This window comes from Balaenoptera ricei, chromosome 10, assembly GCF_028023285.1.
Source record: "Balaenoptera ricei isolate mBalRic1 chromosome 10, mBalRic1.hap2, whole genome shotgun sequence".
In the NCBI taxonomy this organism is placed as follows: Eukaryota; Metazoa; Chordata; class Mammalia; order Artiodactyla; family Balaenopteridae; genus Balaenoptera; species Balaenoptera ricei.
In genome coordinates, this window is record NC_082648.1 from 55,599,575 (window position 1) to 55,617,772 (window position 18,198).

Here is an 18,198-nt window from a genome sequence, read left to right on the forward strand (position 1 = left end):
AAGAGGACCTAATTAAACCTAAAAGCTTTTGCATAGCAAAGGAAACCATAAACAAAATGAAAAGACAACCTACGGAATGGGGGAAAATATTTGCAAATGATGCAACTGACAAGGGATTAATTTCCAAAATATGCAAACAGCTCATAGAGCTCGATATCAAAAAGACAAATAACCCAATCAAAAAACAGGCAGAAAACCTAAATAGACATTTCTCCAAAAACATACAGATGGTCTACAGGAACATGAAAAGATGCTCAATATTGCTAATTATTAGAGAAATGCAAATCAAAGCTACAATGAGGTATCACCTCACACTGGTCAGGATGGCCATCATCAAAAAGTCTACAAATAACAAATGCTGGAGAGGGTGTGGAGAAAAGAGAACACTTCTACACTGTTGGCAGGAATGTAAGTTGCTGCAGCCACTATGGAAAACAATATGGATGTTCCTTAGAAAACTAAAAATAGATTTACCACATGATCCAGCAATCCCACGTCTGGGCATATATCCAGACAAACCTATAATTCAAAAAGACATTGGGTTGGCCAAAAAGTTTATTTGGTTAATGAATACGTTCAATAAAGTTCTTGGTGAAAATGAAAAATGTGTCTTTTATTTATTACTTAAAACCAAAAGAACTTTTTGGCCAACCCAATACGTGCACTCCAATGTTCATAGCAGCACTATTTACAATAGCTAAGACACGGAAACAACCTAAATGTCCATCAACAGATGAATGGATAAAGAAGATGCGGTATATATACAGTGGAATATTACTCAGCCATTAAAAAGAAAGAAAAATGCCATTTGCAGCAACATGGATGGACCTAGAGATGGTCATACTAAGTGAAGTAAACCAGACAGAGAAAGATAAATACCATATGATATCACTTATATGTAGAATCTAAAAAACTGATACAAATGAACTTATTTACAAATAGAAATAGACTCATAGACATAGAAAACAAACTTAGAGTTACAAAAGGGAAAGGCGGGGGGTGTGGGATAAATTGGAAATTTGGGATTATCAGATACACACTACTATAATATAAAATAGATCAACAACAAGGACCTACTGTATAGCACAGGGAACTATATTCAATATCTTATAATAACCTATAATGGAAAAGAATCTGAAAATGAATATATATATGTATGTGTGTGTGTATATATACATATAACTGAATCGCTTTGCTGTACACCTGAAACATTGTAAATGAACTATAGTTCAATTTTTTGAAAAGTCTTAAAAGACCTGAAAGTGCTCCTGTAAGGAACACCCTCCTCTGGGGCCTGCCTTCAGTAGCTCCCTCAGTCCTTGTCCTGGGTTTGGTTTAGCAATTCCAGGCATTCCTGGAAATGCCAGGATTTGCAAATCCACCCTTCTCAGCTGCGGGCCTCAGCTTGTTCTCTCTGCATTAAGGCAGTACCACCAGCTAAAGTTTTCCCCAACCCCCAGTCCTCCTTCTGACCACCTGCAAGAGTTAGTCTGAGGTTTACACGTTCATCAAATGTGTACTGAGTCCCTCCATGTGCTAAGCCTGGTTCCGGGTGCTAGGAAACAGCAGTGAATGAGAGAGAAGAGGCTGCTTTCTAGAGGCAAACACATTAATGTGTAATGTTCACTGAGACCACCCTGTGCTGGACACGCCAGACAACATACTCAGCACATCACACTCATTTAACATTTAATGTGACCGCTGTTTTTAGTAAGGTTTGCTGCATGCCCTCCACAAAAACTTATGCACACATCAAGCAATAGTTTGGGCTTAGTTTTTAACTCTAATTATTTAAAAATGTACATTTTGGGACTTCCCTTGTGGTCCAGTGGCTAGGACTCTGTGCTCCCAAAGCAGGGGGCCCAGATTTGACCCCTGGTCAGGGAACTAGAGCCCACATGCCGCAACTAAGAGTCTGCATGCCACAACTAAAGATTTTGCATGCCGCAACTAAAGATTCCCCATGCCGCAACTAAAAGATCCTGCATGCCGCAACTAAAAAGATCTCACATGCTGCAACGAAGATACCGCGTGCCGCAACTAAGACCCAGCACAGCCAAATCAATTTTTTGAAAAAAATGTATGTCTTATTTAACACACATAATACCTAAATACATTCTTGTAGAAGAGTCAAAAAATTCAGAGCTATACAGGGCAAAATGTGAAGATTAATACTCTTATAGCAGGTTTATGTTTTTATACCAAGTTATTTTACTTCAGAGAGATATGGAATATTGAAGGAATACAAAAGTGGTCCTTTGTGGATTTTCATCTCACTGGACAGAGAGCTAAAATATCAAGCTGGCTGGGTCACTTCTAATCACCAGGCAGCCCTAGTGGTTACTGCCATATTAGAGGTTAGGAAATTCAATTTTATAGACGTTAAGTAACTCGCCCAAGATCACAAAAGTATTGAATGGTGGGGCCGTGTCTGTCTGACTCCAGGCACTTAACCGTTATATTCTATTGCCACTCAAGTGCCTTATTTCATAGATTCTAAGATGTACTTTTTTTTCATACTTTAAATTCTCTGAAATCAGGCTGTGTTTTATAGGCCATGGTAATCTTAGGACCTATGAAATAGGGTATATCAACATCTCACCCCTACCTGCCTCTTTCCAACAATACACTAGAAGGAAAGGGGCCAGAATTTTGTTACGTATTTACCTTAAGAGAAAAAAAAGCTGTGCCTTGCCAATTACAGGTTGTCCTGATCAGAAGCGTCAACATCACTCAGGAGTGTGTTAAAATGCAGAATCTCAGATCCTGCTCTGAACTGCCATCTGCCAATTTCTGTGCACAATGAAGTTTGCTCTGTGTGGTACTTCACACACCAGAGGGCCTATTACATGTTCTGAAAAGGAAGAGAGGGAACTAACACTTAATGACACTCTTGGCAGGCTCATTCCATCACTGTGTGTATATGAATGCGCGTATGTGTGGGTGCACACGTGTGCATTGGACCCTATGATGTGCTAGGCACTGTTTGAAGGACAGAGTGAAAAAAAGATACAGCAATAAACACAGCACAGCCATCATGAGTATACAGTCCAGTGACCACATCTGACTTAATCCTCCTAACAATCCTGCAAGATGGGCAAGAATCACAGTTTTAAATGAGGTAGTGTATATGAAGTTTTAAAACCTGAAATGACCTGATATCTGTGGAAGGATCACTTTTGTGGCACTCATTTATATAAGCATAGAGTAGAAAGCCCTACTTTACTATAGAAGAGGTGTGTGTATTTTAGCAAAATCCAGCCCCCCGCATCTGACATGTACCTTGATGATGCATGGGGAGAAGTTAAACTGCATGAATGAGAGCACCTTCTCCCCTCAAAGCAAAACTCATCAGGAGGAAAGGAGACGTCTTTGCTGGTAACCTGGGCTCAGGTAAAAAGCCTGAGGGGAGTATGTGGGAGATGCCCTGCCAAGCTCCTCGAGGGGGGCAAAGATCTTTGTTTTTTTCACTGATAATATCCCAAACTCCTCAAATGGTACCTGCCACACAGTAGGGCAAGTATTTTGTCGAATAAATGAAACGACTGGTTCTGACATACCATGTGGTTGCGTTTGGAAGCTAGTCAGAACTGACCATCACGTGCTGTGTGAATGGAGTGGGATTTAGTTCTGAGGCTCAAGCCATGCCCCGCCTCCCGGCCCGAGGGCAGGCCATGCTGGAAATGAGCAAGGCAAAAAGCTGCAGGGTGGCTGGCGTGGATGGGGCCCGGCAGGACAAAGCTCCATAGTGACATCGTGTGGCCACGAGAGGTGAGAGCACCTCTGACGTTAGAGCCAGGCCTGCCCTGCCTTGAGCTGAGGAACCCCCATTCTTGCACGGAGAGTAGGGTGGGATGGAGGGTCCTCCAGCTCAAGATGCTGGACTTCTTGCTAATAAGGCTGTGGGACTTGATTGAGTAGCTTAAAAAGCAAACCAGATGCTACTGTCTCCACCTAGTTGGTGGAGCAGATCATACAGACGGGGAAATGAAAGCTCAGAGAGGGTTAGAAACTTGCCCAAGGTAAACAGATAGTAAGCAACAGAGAAGTGGTTCAAACCCAAGTGGTTCTGACTGCAAAGCATGGATCTTTGCATGGCATACTACCATTTTACCTAGCACGTCGTTGCTTAATAAATATTCATTGCAGAGAAGATATTTTAAGCCCCTCTAGAATTATGATTTTGCCTTAGGCCATAGGACAGGAGAGTTTTATGTGAGGTGGGAATGTTACTGAGATATAATTGACATTCAGCTCTGTAGAAGTTTAAGGTGTATCACATAATGACTTGACATACATATATTGTGAAATGATTACCACAATAAGTTTGGTTAGGAGAAAGTTGTTTTTTTTTTTTTTTGGCCATGCAGCAAGGCATGTGGGGTCTTAGTTCCCCTACCAGGGGAACCTGTGCCCCCTGCAGTGGAAGTGTGGAGGCCTAACCACTAGACCGCCAGGTAAATCCTGAGAATTTTATTTTTTAACGAAAGATTTCAAACATATTCGAGAGCAGAGAGGCTAGGACAATGAATCCTCATATACTCATCACTCAGATCCAACAAGCATCAAGAGCTCACTTACTTCATCCCTCCGTCTTTTATCTTCTTTGGGGGAGTATTTTAAAGCAAATGCCAGTCCTCATGTCATTTCACCCTTACATAACTCAGTATGAATCTCTAAAAAATATAATCACTTTTTTACACAACCTCAGTGCCATTCATTCATTCACAAAATCAGCACTTATTCCTTGATATATTCTAATGTCTAGTCTATAATAAAATTTCCCTGATTGTCTCACAAAGTGATTTTTAGAGTTAGTTTGTTCCAGCAAGGCCCACGCATTGGTGTTAGGTCTCTTAAATGTCCTCTTACCTAGCGCATGCCCCCATCCTTTCTTCCCTGTGCTACTGACTTATTGTTGAAACTATGTCATTCGCTCTGTAGCATGCCCTTCTGTGCCCCATTTTCCTTTAAATGGAAGTTAGCTCTGGATGCTTGAGTTGAGTCAGAATCAGCTTTGGGGGGAGGCGTAGATCACAGGTAGGACAATGTGATTCCTATAACAACACATCACTCAGTGTCTAGTTGCCCCACTTTGGGTGGGTTCGGGTGATGACAGTTTAACTCTTCCATCGTAAGGTTCCCCATTAAACTTCAATTTAATGGTTTCATCCATTGATGACCGTTGTCTGAATCAATAATTTTATTAGGGGTTGCAAAATGATAATCTTTTTATGATCTCTTACTATCTTCTCTATGAGCTAGAATTCTTTTGTAAAGAATTCTCATTTCTGGGCTTCCCTGGTGGCGCAGTGGTTGAGACTCTGCCTGCCAATGCAGGGGACATGGGTTTGAGCCCTGGTCTGGGAGGATCCCACATGCCGCGGAGCAACTAGGCCCGTGAGCCACAATTACTGAGTCTGCACGTCTGGAGCCTGTGCTCCGCAACAAGAGAGGCCGCGATGGTGAGAGGCCCGCGCACCGCGATGAAGAGTGGCCCCCGCTTGCCGCAACTAGAGAAAGCCCTCGCACAGAAACGAAGACCCGACACAGCCATAAATAAATAAAAATTAAAAAAAAAAAAAAAAAAAGAATTCTCATTTCTTCAATTAGTGCTTTTTGGTTACTCTGAAGTACAGTTTGTTCAAGAAAGGCAAAATGAATGCTAATTCTTTCCTTTCATTTTTAAAATAGGGAATTAGCGCACTAAATATTTCCAATGGTGTCCCAGTGAGGTTTTTTTTGAGGTGAGGGGGAAGGGAATGACCTTTTTAAAGTACATTATCAATATGAACCTATGGGTTTTTATATATATGATATGTTACAATCAATTGCATCATTCTTTTGGGTGCTCAAGTTTCCTCATCTTTGGCCAAGGGAAGTCCTTCATATTGACTTCATGTTGTCCTTTTGATATGACCCATTTGCTCTGATAAGTTATTTGCTTTCTGGCACAAGATATCATAGACTCACCATGAACATTTCCTGCCTTGATTGGAGGAAACACTTCTGGTTTACATTCTAGTCCCTTTCTTCCCATACCCATGTTCCTTTCTCAAAGGGAGGAAGGGGAGGAATAGGGAGAGATGGGTACAAAGGAGGAGGGAGTGGCAGTGACAAATAGCTAATATGGTTGCTGATAGTCTGCTATTCTTGGGACTCTGTTTACCAGTGGATGAAATTACTCTGCTCCAAGGTCCCTGCTTATATGCCTCTCTTTGGCTTTGTCTGTGGGATCTCCTGTCCTTATGCCCCCTTTCCATCTTTGTTCCTAGTCAGGCTCTCTCTACGTGACAAGCAGCACAACTGGGGTGGAAGGTGGTACATTCTAGTTATCTCTGTTCCACTAGGTATAGGTTTGGAGAGCAGTCCCATGGACCCTCTGCATATGGCTGGTCAGTAAGTGATTGGCCTCTGCTCTGCAAGCCAAGCCATACTCTTCAGTCATACCTGAATCTGAGAGTCACAAAGCCTATGCTTGCAATGGACATTAGGAAGCCCAACTCTGTCTTAGTTCTGAGATATGTTTCTCAATACAGTGAACCTGAACCCTTGCACTTGGGGTACATTTGGTGTGGGCCTCAAGTAATAGTGAAGTTCTTCATTGCCCAGTTGGCCTGTGCTGCTTGGGTGTTTGCTCCACAGGCCAGAACCCAGAAGGGGCAGAAGGACGAGTGTCACCAAATACTGCCAACACCAGGCAGCGGTAATACGTTAACCACAACAGCAGAGATGGATGTCAACCAGAGCAGGTTAGCACATTAGCCCATTAACTGTAAAGTCACAGTTGTTGGCTAAGAGGCTTGGCTCTCCTGAGCCTTAGACTTGATGATATAGCTTTATGGAAAACTCTTCAGGATGAGAGGCTAATAAAAGGTTTAAATTTGAAAGTAATCTGTTTCTCTAGAAAGATTTCCTAAGGTTAGAGGAGAGTGAATTTTCATAGCCAGCGCTATGGTTCTCCTGGAAGTAGCTTGGAAATAGCAAATAACAAAATGAAATTTTAAAATGACACAGAGGTGAGATTCCAGGAATCAATAATTCACAAAAATAGGATGCACAGCTGCTCTCAAAAGCAGCAACAATAAATTGTGCCATGTAGCTGCTGCCCTCCTGTTTAGCTGGAGATGGGTAGTGGTTACTTCTGATTTATTTCCTGTCCAAAAGTAATTCTAAGGATTCTAAAGTTTAAGTCACAATTTTCCCCCACAGATGAATCCCTTCACCAGGCACTTTCCTATATATGACTGCTTTTGACCTCCCAACAACTCTGTGCAGCAGAATCATGCCCTTCCTACGAACGAGGACACCGCCCCTTGAACTTGATGAATGGACTTGTCCAGTTAGAATACATAAGCCTGGGGATTTCAGTATTAGAATATCTGACCTCATTTGCTGTGTTCCTTCCACCAAATCATGACTTTTTTTCCCCCTCGACATACAAATCTACTAGCTGGTCAGGCAGTTTTTATCCATTTCCAACTGCCCAACCAACTAAAGATGAATAATTTATCACATCTGCTGTATTTCTTCTCATCAGAGCCCTTTTGTGGCTTTCCCCAAGCATCTGGCCAAACTGCTCCCAGCTGCTAAGAGCTCTTCGTGTTTCACCCTAACCCAAGTAAATCAAGACGTTTCTTGTAACGTCTCCATTCTGTGCTGACCAGAGGATGCCTCCGGGTAATGCACTAGAACACAACGATAGATTTTTCTGTTCTAAAGGGCCAATGCGTCTCTTGGAACGTAACTCTCTGGGCGAGGATACCATTCTAGGAAACTCAGTTCAATTTTAACCACTCATCACAGCGCACGCTGCAACGGCCTCTAACCCTCCTGAGAACAGAAGCTTTAACAGGAGGTGGCGGGCTTCACCGTGATTCAAGTTGAGCCTTGTTTTGTATTTCTAAGCAAGTCTATCTGCGTGTCTGAACAATGTCCTCGAGGCAAAGATCAGAAACCTAATGCCTGTGTTTTCAGTTTTGACACAAGTGAAAAGCCTCAGCAGCAGAGCCAACTCTCCCCGCTTGGATTTTAATGGCAACCGTGTCTACTATCTTGAGCACGTCAAGGCAAGTGGCAGCCATCCCAGAAGCAGTTCCTAAGCCCTGGCTGCCTCTGTGGCTCAGCCCCTTGCCCGATGGCCTTATCAGAGATGGTTCTAGTATTTCCACAAATTACCGGGCACTTGGGTTTATTCTTGCAGACACCACTGGGGGAGCCCTGTTCCTTTAAACCTGACAATTCAAGTAATGTTGGTTTTGAGCACAATCCTATACTACCTGTGGGGCTGGAAGAAAAAAATAAAGTATGGCTTTTCCAGCTGCATTCTTCCAGCCCAGAGGAAGCCATCTTGGATTCTGCCACTCAAAAGTGTGGGTTCCAAGATGAACAGGGTCAGGAAAAGCAGCTGCTGCCTTCCTGTCCGGGAGTCTCGTTGGCAGAGGAGAGAACTGGACAGACAGCAGCGTCAGACGCTGCCTCCTGCTTTCTGGCAAGCATGTGGCCCCATGAGCTTGACAAACGGGGGCTCAACAATGGGAGAGTCAGAGCTTGGATGGTGGCCCTAAGTCTGTGCGTGTCAGGGCTGACTTGGCCCTCGGAGAACTAAGTCTCAACCAAAGAAGTTCACAGTTTTTAAGATCCATGGCCGATTGAGGGCTGCTTTCCCAATTCATCTCAGAGCACCTTTGCAGCTTTCATTTCACATGATACCAAAGAGGAAAGAACCAGATCATTCTCCAATTCTCCAGGGGATCAAGCCACGCCACGGGCAGCTGATGGACACCTAGTTACTGTCAGCTCTGCCCCTGGCCCTTTCTACGTGCCCAGCCAGCACCAAGTCAGCCAGCCTGGCAGAGACCATTCCAGCATCTCAGCTCAGGACTGCCTGCCGGCCGGCCCCTCTCCACACCTGCCTCTGCTCTCCGGCCCCCAGGGCTGCTCTGGCCAGGCTCTCCTCCAGCTCTTGACTCTTCCTGAGTCCCCCTGGCAACTTACTGACCTCCATAGCCCTCAGGCCCATGTGCGCAAGATGTCGTGTTCACAGTTCGAACGTGTGTGTGTGTTGGGGGTAGGCGGGTTCCCTACACCACCAAGCAATCCTGCAACACCAGCTGAGTGTCCTACATTCAACTCAATTCTGACATTATCTCCCTGGTGATAGCGTCAGACTCCACAGGTTAAGGGCTCAGTCTTACAATGCCACCTCACCTCCACCCCAGCATTTTAGACAATGGTCTTCAGACACAGGTTGTCACCCGTGCCTTTGACCAACCGGCTATATCTCAGAGGTTCCAGCAGCCCTCTCCTTGGGTTTGACTAATTTGCTAGAGCGGCTCACAGAACTTACCAGATCACCGGTTTATCATAAAATGGTACAACTCAGGAACAGCCAGCCGGAAGCGCTGCTTTGGGGCAAGGTTTTCGGGAAGGGCGCGGAACCTCCGCGCTCTCTGAGCGCACCACTCTCCCCGCATCCCCACGTGCCCACCAACCTGGAAGCTCCTGGAGACCCATCCTTTTGGGTTTTTATAGAGGCTTCATTACACAGGCACTGAGTCATTGGCCTTTGGTGATTGATTTCACCTGCAAATCCCCGCCCCTCCCTGGAGGTTGGGGGTGGGACTGAAAGTTCCAACCCTCTAATCACAGGGTCGGCTCCACCGGCAACCAACCCCCATCCTTAAGTGCATCTAAAGGGCACCTCATTAACATAACAAAAGATGCCTTTCTCACTCTCAACACTTCAGAAATTCCAAGGGTTTTTAGGAGCTCTGTGCCAGCAACTGGGACCAAGATCAAATATATACTTATTATAAAGCACAGTGTCACAGGTGGCCTCCTTGATTCAGGGCCACCTGCGTCTCTGGGCGAGAGGTATTCCCTTCACCCATCCTCTGGGCTTCTGGGGATTTGGGGGCAGGAACTTGTCATTCGGGAAGTATGACAAATTACAGCGGACCAAACTCCCACTGCACTGAGCACTAAGAAAGTTGATTTTATTTCCTCATTCCAGGGAATGCTGTGGTTTGACGCTACAAAGATCCTCAAACAAGAAAGAGCTCCATCTAAGGGGAAGAAAGAGGGCAGCCCTGGGCTGGACTGTTATCAATGTCATCCTCACCACAGCCCGGCCAGACACGCAACAGACACACAACAGAGCAGAACGATGGTGGAGGAAGAGGTCCAACAGGCTACTCTCCAAGGACCTGGACATTAGGGAAACAGTGACCCTCGGGGAGCCGCCTCATTTGTAAAGTGACTATCCCGGAGGTAACAATATTTTACGGCCTATTAATAAACACATTTGATCACAACAGAGACAAGCAAAAACATCAAAAAAAGATGAACGATCCCTAGGCCAGGGCTAGACTTAAGGGAAGCTATTAACATTTCTGGACAGAAGTGAGAGATCAAAAACTGAGATATCAGGCACACTAGACCACTGCCTAACAAGCCCGCCTAAGGGTCATCTGAGTCTAGGGGACTGCACTCTGTTTGACTTAGCATTTCTATGGCTCAGGGCTCAGACTCTGTAAAAGTGGATGGCAACTTACAGAGAAGAGATACGATGCAAATTGAGTTCTGTCCCTCAGAAAAGACAAGTTCAAAGGCCTTGCTTTTATTTCCCTGTAAGTCATTGAGCAGCTTTCATTTTAACTAGGAAATCTTATTTGGCATTCTTTTTTTTTCCCTCCATGGACTGAGATATATATATATATATATATATATATATATATATATGGTATAATTTCTTTATCTTTCCTTTGAACAGGCTTTTTCATCCTGCTGTCATTCCTCATTAATGAGTTAAAAAACACTTTTTTTTTGCATGAGTCAATCATCTGTTTAAGAATTTTGTTTTTTACATTTTTGAAAAGTAAGTCTTAACAGAATCACAGACAAGGGAAGCTGATTGAAACAATCTATTTTGAGGACTCTCGGGGCTGGATGTCATTACTCATATAAAACATACAACCTAAACTCCAACCCTTGTCTTATAATTCCACACTGATTGTCAGCTGCCCCTGGTTTTACAAGGAAAGAATATGCTTGTCAGACTGATGTAGTGACTAATAACTAGACACATGTCCATTTCTCTCTCTAAAGAGATTCTCATTATGGTGTACGCCTCCATCTCTGGAGGCTCTAAGGCAGCTGCCTGAATCGTCTTTAAGGCTGGGATCCTGAGGAGATCTCATTTTCTGGGTTTCTGACGCTGTAGGGCTGAGGTAAGACTCTGGATGGTGACTTCACCTGGGAAATGCTATTTGTGAAGTCTCCTCTCCTGATAACAGGTGATCCCTCCCCTCTTCTGCTAAGTGAGTAAACTGAAGTTCAGAGGAGTGACGTAGCCAATGACTGTCAGATTGTGACCAAACCTCTGTCTGTCTGACAATTCACTGGATCTTGAGTACCAACTGCAAATATTTGGTGAAGAAAGATGCCTGTGCCGGAATAAGATATGTATTTCCATTTCATATTTCCTCTTAAGGCCGAGCCTGTTCCTGAACTGGGGAGAATATTGCAAAAGAAGTGGGCATCAAACAAAACAGAAAATGTTAGCGTATACTGTGCAGTCAATTTTGGGATTCATTTACATATATGAATGTGTGTGTATGTGTGTCCTGAAGTGTGAGGTAAAATGTATTTTGGACTGTGTCTTAGCCAAGAAAGTTTGAGAGGCAATGGCCTCTGGAGACACGAGTATCACTTCCCTATGACCCCCTCACTTCTCCACCTCCCGTGCTCCCCATCTAAGTACCAAATCATCACTCCAGCGCCAACTTCCTCCTCCAACCACAAAGGCCAAAAAGGGAAGTGAGGCTGCGGTGCTTTGTTCTCAAGTGTCAGGAAGGATAACTAGCTTATCAGGTTCAGGAATGAATGGACGGACGACCTGACGGAAGACCTGCTGGGACACGGCAGAGCCTCAGACACAATAGATAGTGTGAAATAAACAAAAACCGTGTAGCCTCTCACCTGAGCTCTGCATTTTCATAAGGTCTGAAGGAAGGAAAGGTATTGGTGAGGAGGGCTGGGTGGAAAAGGAGGGGCAGATAATGGAGAGGAAGTTGAAACTCAAGAAACTGGAAGATTAAGCCCACGCTTTATTCTTTCTGTATCAGGAGACGGAGTGGTTTTTGCTTTTTGTTTGTTCTCCCCAGGAAGGGGGATGGATACCGGCCCATTCATTCCTATCCTCTTGAGGCAGTTTCTAGTGCTAGTAAGAGTTGGTAGGTACTGGGTTGGACACGGACAGATCCACAACTTGTTCTCATGGCCAGCTTTCACCAAGTGGCACACAGCCATGAGAAAGATGGCAACTGGAAAATAACACCAAGTGTGTTCAGAATGGTGTGCTATTAACCCTACCCAGCCTTTCCATGCTGGTCTTTGCAGCCCCTTGGGAATTCCTCCACTAGGTCTATGTAGAAAAGTCCACCCAAGGGGCTCAGGGAACTGAAAACCAGCCTTCATTCCACTTGCCAAGCTGTGCAGTCTTGACTTGGGGTTATTTTTAACTTGAGGAAGGGATGTTTTTCTATTTCCCTGGTCCCCTCTCCACATCACCACCCCCCAAAAGAGTACCTTTTCCTCACTTCTGTGAAGGTTTAGTACAGGCTAATAGCACCCCAATGGGAAGGTAACTCAATTGCATCAACAAGGCACTGTGCCTTTTCATGGTGTCAGGTAATCCTGCAGTGTTCAAAGGACGCCCATAATCAAGACACAAGCGCAATTACCAGTCTCTGCTCTGAGTAAAGTGACTCTTCTAATGACTATTTCTCCTCTCAAGCATTTCAGAATTGGAGAATGTGTTTAACAACAAACATGTGGATGGCCTATCAGGGTAACTGAATTCACTTAAAAAAGAAAAGATACCCGAGATGTGAGCATAAACCACTCCCAGAATTCCATATTGTCAGGTGGCAGGCTCCTCCGCTACATTTTCACTTAACAAGATCATCTTGGGTGTCTTACAATGCCCAGGACACGACCTAATTCTGAGCATCTTATTTTGTTTGGTATCAATCTGGAAGAAGAGTGAAGCCACATGGGAAATGCACTTACTGCTACCATTGAGGGGAAATGACTGAAGTGAAGGAAGAAAGAAGTGCCCCATTTAGTAGGTCAAGTGGGTCCAGCGGAGTCTGTGATCTGTGGCCTCTCAATTCACAGCCCCCCACACAAATGTTCCAAACAGTCCATCCTCTGCCGCTCATTGTGCTGCTAAATGCATGACGCCTTTTTTTTTTTTTAAAAAAAAAAACAAGATCTATTTTCAGCACATTTTTTAAAACCTCAGCTATAACAACTTGCACAGCCAATTGACTGCCGTTATCTTTGCTAACTGCTTTCAGTACAGGAGGGATGGGGAGACAAGCCTTTGGTATTGCTGGGCTATCAGGAATCTTCCTTTGAGGAGACCACTTCACTCCAGAAGGAAAAATGGCACTATTTTATACTTGCTATTTCCCTATGCTGTAGCTGGAGGTAATAAATACCTGCTAAGAAGCACTGTTGTGGGAGGCTAAAAATAGAAAGAATACAGCACGCAGGAGGCACTCTCTGGTATCCTTTTCCTCTGGTGCTGAAGGAAGGTGGGTTACCCAGCATACTCCCCTCTGCCTGGGCAGTAGACTTTTAGAGAAGAGGGGAAGGCAGGGCTCCTAAATAACCGAGGGAATCAGGAAGGGCCAGCCCTTTTCTTGGTACAGCAGAATTAGCAGTGACTATGCAGCTTCTGCCAATTTAATCACCATTGGAGTCCTTACAGCCTCCTAATGGTTTGTCAATTAGCAGATTAGGATATGTGACAGGTGGTGAAGGCTGGTGTTTACCAGACAGACGTCAATTCAGGGTAACTGGATAAACTAACTTGTGATATGGGGCTAGAGCTGGGTCCCCACCCTCAAGTGTCAGAAACTTCTTTGCTTTTCTGTAAAGTCTGTAATGCCTCTGAATGCACAAGGCTCTCGTTGGCAGATCTGCACTCCCTCAGTACACTGCTATCTGTGACATCCTTTTGTACATGTTTCTTTCTGTGCTTTGGAATGCCTTCCCATCCTCCACCTTCCTGTGGAGTCAACACCTGCATCTAGGAAGGCTTTATCGTTCCTCTGTAGTGGGTTAAGGTTCCTCCCCAACCCTCCCCCCCCTCACCACCCCCCCTGCCATCCCCCAGGGCAGCCTAGTCTAGCGTCTATTGTACTTATCCCACCATCTTCCTACTGTTTCCTGGACTGTCTCCCCATTAGACCATGTGCTCCCTGGGAATTTATAATACATTCTTTAAGTAAATGAGTGCACAGTCTATGCATTGAATGAATGAATGAATGAATGAGTGATGAAAGAATGAACCCAGGACTGGAACACAGAATTCAGAACCCAACTTCCTATACAATCTTTTCTTTCACTATATCCTTGTCAGCTGCAAAACAGCTACTTTTAATAGTTAGGGAGACTGAAGTCGTTAGAGGAAAAAGGGAGTAGCTGGCCTTTACCTCCTCTCAACCTGACATTTATATGCTCTTCTGGGTAAGACCGATAACTTATCTCTAGTTAACAGATTATTAACTACAGAGAGGGTCTTGGCTCTCAAGGAAAGTAGGGTGAGATTGTTACCAACTATACATCCTTATGTATTAGCAACAAAACAGCAAAAAGCATTAGAGTTCTACAAAAGCAAACCAGAGAAAGCTCCCTCCCACTGCTTTCCTTGGCCTGGGTTCCACAGACACTGTCACCTACACGTGCCTTGTTCAAACTCTGCCAGCAACTCAAATTCAGCTCTGTTTGCAATCATAGGTTTTCTTCCATGAAGCAAAGTGAGGCAACTATCACAGCAGAGATGGAACATAACCAGGGCTTACCCTGTCCTGACCCAAGACATCTAAATGATGTCTCAAAGAGAACTTCATGTCCCCTGAATAATACAACCGTCTACTGAGAAGTCTGTAACTGATGATTAAGCCTTCCAGCGTCACCCCTGAAACCCCTTTTCAGTGAAGCTGGGAGTGTACGACATTTAGAAAATCCTTCCCCCTTTCCAATGAAGTTGGAATAACAGACCAACTCATTCAAGCTCCACGTGACACTAGAACCTCAAACTTCTGTGAGAAGATTTTGGCCATAAATACATTTCTGATAAATTCATTGCTTGAAAGCCAGTGTTCCCCGTTTTATGAGATCACCTCTCAGAGATCACGTTTTGAGAACAATCGGTCTCTGATGATCTGCCTTTAAGCTCTAGTTTCTCTCCTTGGCTGAGCCCACAGTAGAATGTCATGATCATGCTTGCATCAGGGTGGCCACGCTGAACAGAATGTGACCCTAAGGGAAGAGAAGAGAGTTTCCTGACCTTGTGCAGCTCCACAGGAGTTGGGGACATGATCTCCTTCATTTCCTGCTTCATTTTTCTCAGGGTGACAGACTTCCTGCCCACATCCGAGGGCAGAGTGTTGCTCCGAGTGGTCTGGCTGTAGTGTGGCCGTGAGCTGCTCCGTTCCTGGAAGCTGGCCTGTCGCCCCAGCTGACTGCGAGGTGTAGGGGCCTCGTGATTCAAACTCATCGTGCTCCCCGACATGATTGTTGCCTGTGGCATTGACAATTTTCAGAAACAATTAAGCCACGGACTAAGAAAAGCGTTTGGTTGCTCAACATGAAGCACATTTCTCCTTCTGCCCAGTCAAAATACGGTCTCTTCAGGGCATAACCAAAGGCTGGAGAATGGACGTACTAATTGCACCATGAAAGTCAGGGAAAATGCTTCACAAGTGACATTTATAATGCACAACTCAAATCCAATTTAAGTACTTAAGCCATTGAGTTTATTTAATCAAATACCACCCCTGGCAGTTTGGAGGCAAACTGAAAAGCTCTAACATCTGCTTACTGCAAACTACATTTTAAGCATTAACTTTCCACTGAGTGGGATCTAAAGATGGGATTCACAAGGCAACCTTCAGTATATCTTACAGAAATGAACTAAGAACTCCTCAGTGGGGACCAGGCTGACCCCATTTGCAGTGGTGCCTCTAGCCCCACCTGGAGGTGACAATGGGCTGAAATGAGGCTATTGATACAAAGGTGAGGGCTTCTACCGAATGCTGGCTGCCTAGCTCTGGCATATTGTCTTTCCTTTGGCCACGTGGCCGGCTGGAGAAGTTTGTAGATCAGCTAGGTCTCCACATCATTTGGCGTAGGTCAGTGTTTCTTAGAAATGACCTTTGTGTAAGACCCTCAGAGAGGTTAAGGAATAATCATTTATCACGCTACCGTATTCAACCCTTTGCTCAAAAGTGATGAGACCTGGATTGGATTTTACCAGCGAATTGAGAAGTTTGTTCAGTTTCAAATATGTTCCCTGCATAATACACAAGGAATGGTAAGATTAGATCTCAAAAATGACTGAGTCTCAGAAGTGGAACAAAAAGAGCATTTGAAACCAATATCATGCTGGGAATGCTCATTTCTCATGGTTAGAGGATGCTAAAATTCTGAAAATATGCCTGTAGCCAGCTCTGTGTTCCTCCATATGATAGTTATATAATGGTATACCAGCATCAGTGAATCTGCATGAAATCATGGATACAGAAAACAAATTCCATGTGCCACGTGACTGGCTACAACATGATCTAGTGGTGTTAATACCGATGCTAAAAGTAACAGAAGTGTAATTTGTTGAGTCCTTTGAATGTATTCACGCATTTAAGCCTCACAACAACTTTATGAGGTAAGTGCTGTTATTCCTCCTAATTTACATGTGAGGAAACTGAGGCACAAAAAGGCTGACCTACACAAGGTCCCATAGGTAGTAAATGAGCCAAGTGCACTATCTAAAATTACTGATCAGGAGGGAATACTGCAAAGTGAAGAGAGTTTTCATTTGTTATCTTGCTAAGATTTATAATTCCAAGCTTCACCTGGTGTTCAGCTATACACATGCCACTAACAAGATCTCTGAATGACAGCCAAGTATTAGCACACAGGTAGGTATATCTACAACTCTGTTGAAAAAGAAACAAAACAAGTGAACTTATCAATATCCTGACTAGATCAGTTATCTTACTGATAATTTTGAAAAAAACAATTGTAAAAAAACCCTTATGGGTCATTGAGCATTTACAAATGCTAAGTACCACATCTGTGTGTGTGTATGTAGCATACCATTAAATACTTATAATAACTCTATATGGTAAGGTATTATAATTATTGTACCTCCTCATTTCACTTAAGGAAGGGGATGCCTGGATAAGTGAAGCAACTTGCTCAAGAGTCTGGGATTACAACTTTAGCAATCTGTCTCCAAAACTCTTATTCTTGACTATGAGGCTATATTGGTTCTCACTCAAGTATGAGGTTGAAACACATAAAACTGACTTTTTTTAGTAAATGAAAAAAAAACCCTTAACATTTATCCAGTGTGGATTATCCATATAATGGTTTATTTCGGATAAATCCCCTTTAAATTGAAACCTTTCTATTACTAGCTTTGTTGGTAACATGGGACATCCTTTTATTTTATGGCATTTAACTCACACATACCATTTCCTTGTTTAATCTCCTGTTACTGACAGCATCTGATGATTGTTTTCTTGCTGTGGTGACCATCCACCTATTGTTTTTACCTATTTAGACTAGTTATTTGCTTTGTTAACATTTATTTTTAATACTCATTTTTCATTAGACCAACAGGAAACACATTGGGAGTCGAATAATCACTACAGCCGGGAGACAACACTTGTGCTTTGATGAGCCTTAACCACAACAGAAGTTACAATCTGATCTAGAAAGGGTTCTAATGGAAGCAATGACAGACTATCAAAAGGTCTTCAGGTCGAGTTTTCAAAGGATAGATAGTTTTGTTTAAAGAGAATGTAAATTGAATTAGTGATATTGCTGAAGGAATATTAAAATTAAAACACAAAAACTAAAATAAAAAGTAATTATTTAAAGTTTTCTAGGATTTGTTTCTGCTTCAAGAGTATGTATTGCCTGTTTTCATTTTGCACCATTCATAATTTATATTATACTTTTTCAAAATTATTAGTGAGATAACTGGTATACATACAACTTAGGAGGAACACATTCAAGAGTTCTCTATCTGACATTTAGTTAAAACTTCTTCCTATGTTATACTAAGCAAAAGATAGTTAAGGCAGTATTCATTACTCAAAATGTGGCAAAAATAAT

At 43.4% G+C, this 18,198-nt stretch overlaps 1 protein-coding gene across 6 annotated transcripts in view; it reads right to left on the bottom strand.

Annotated features, from left to right (window-relative positions):
• GRIP1 (glutamate receptor interacting protein 1) overlaps positions 1–18,198 on the bottom strand; it is a 714,453-nt gene that overhangs the window by 11,693 nt on the left and 684,562 nt on the right. For all 6 annotated transcript variants that reach the window (XM_059936436.1, XM_059936432.1, XM_059936435.1 and 3 more), the window contains one exon: positions 15,365–15,598. In XM_059936436.1, the coding sequence (XP_059792419.1) occupies positions 15,365–15,598 (234 nt within the window). The remainder of the gene's footprint in view (positions 1–15,364; positions 15,599–18,198) is intronic.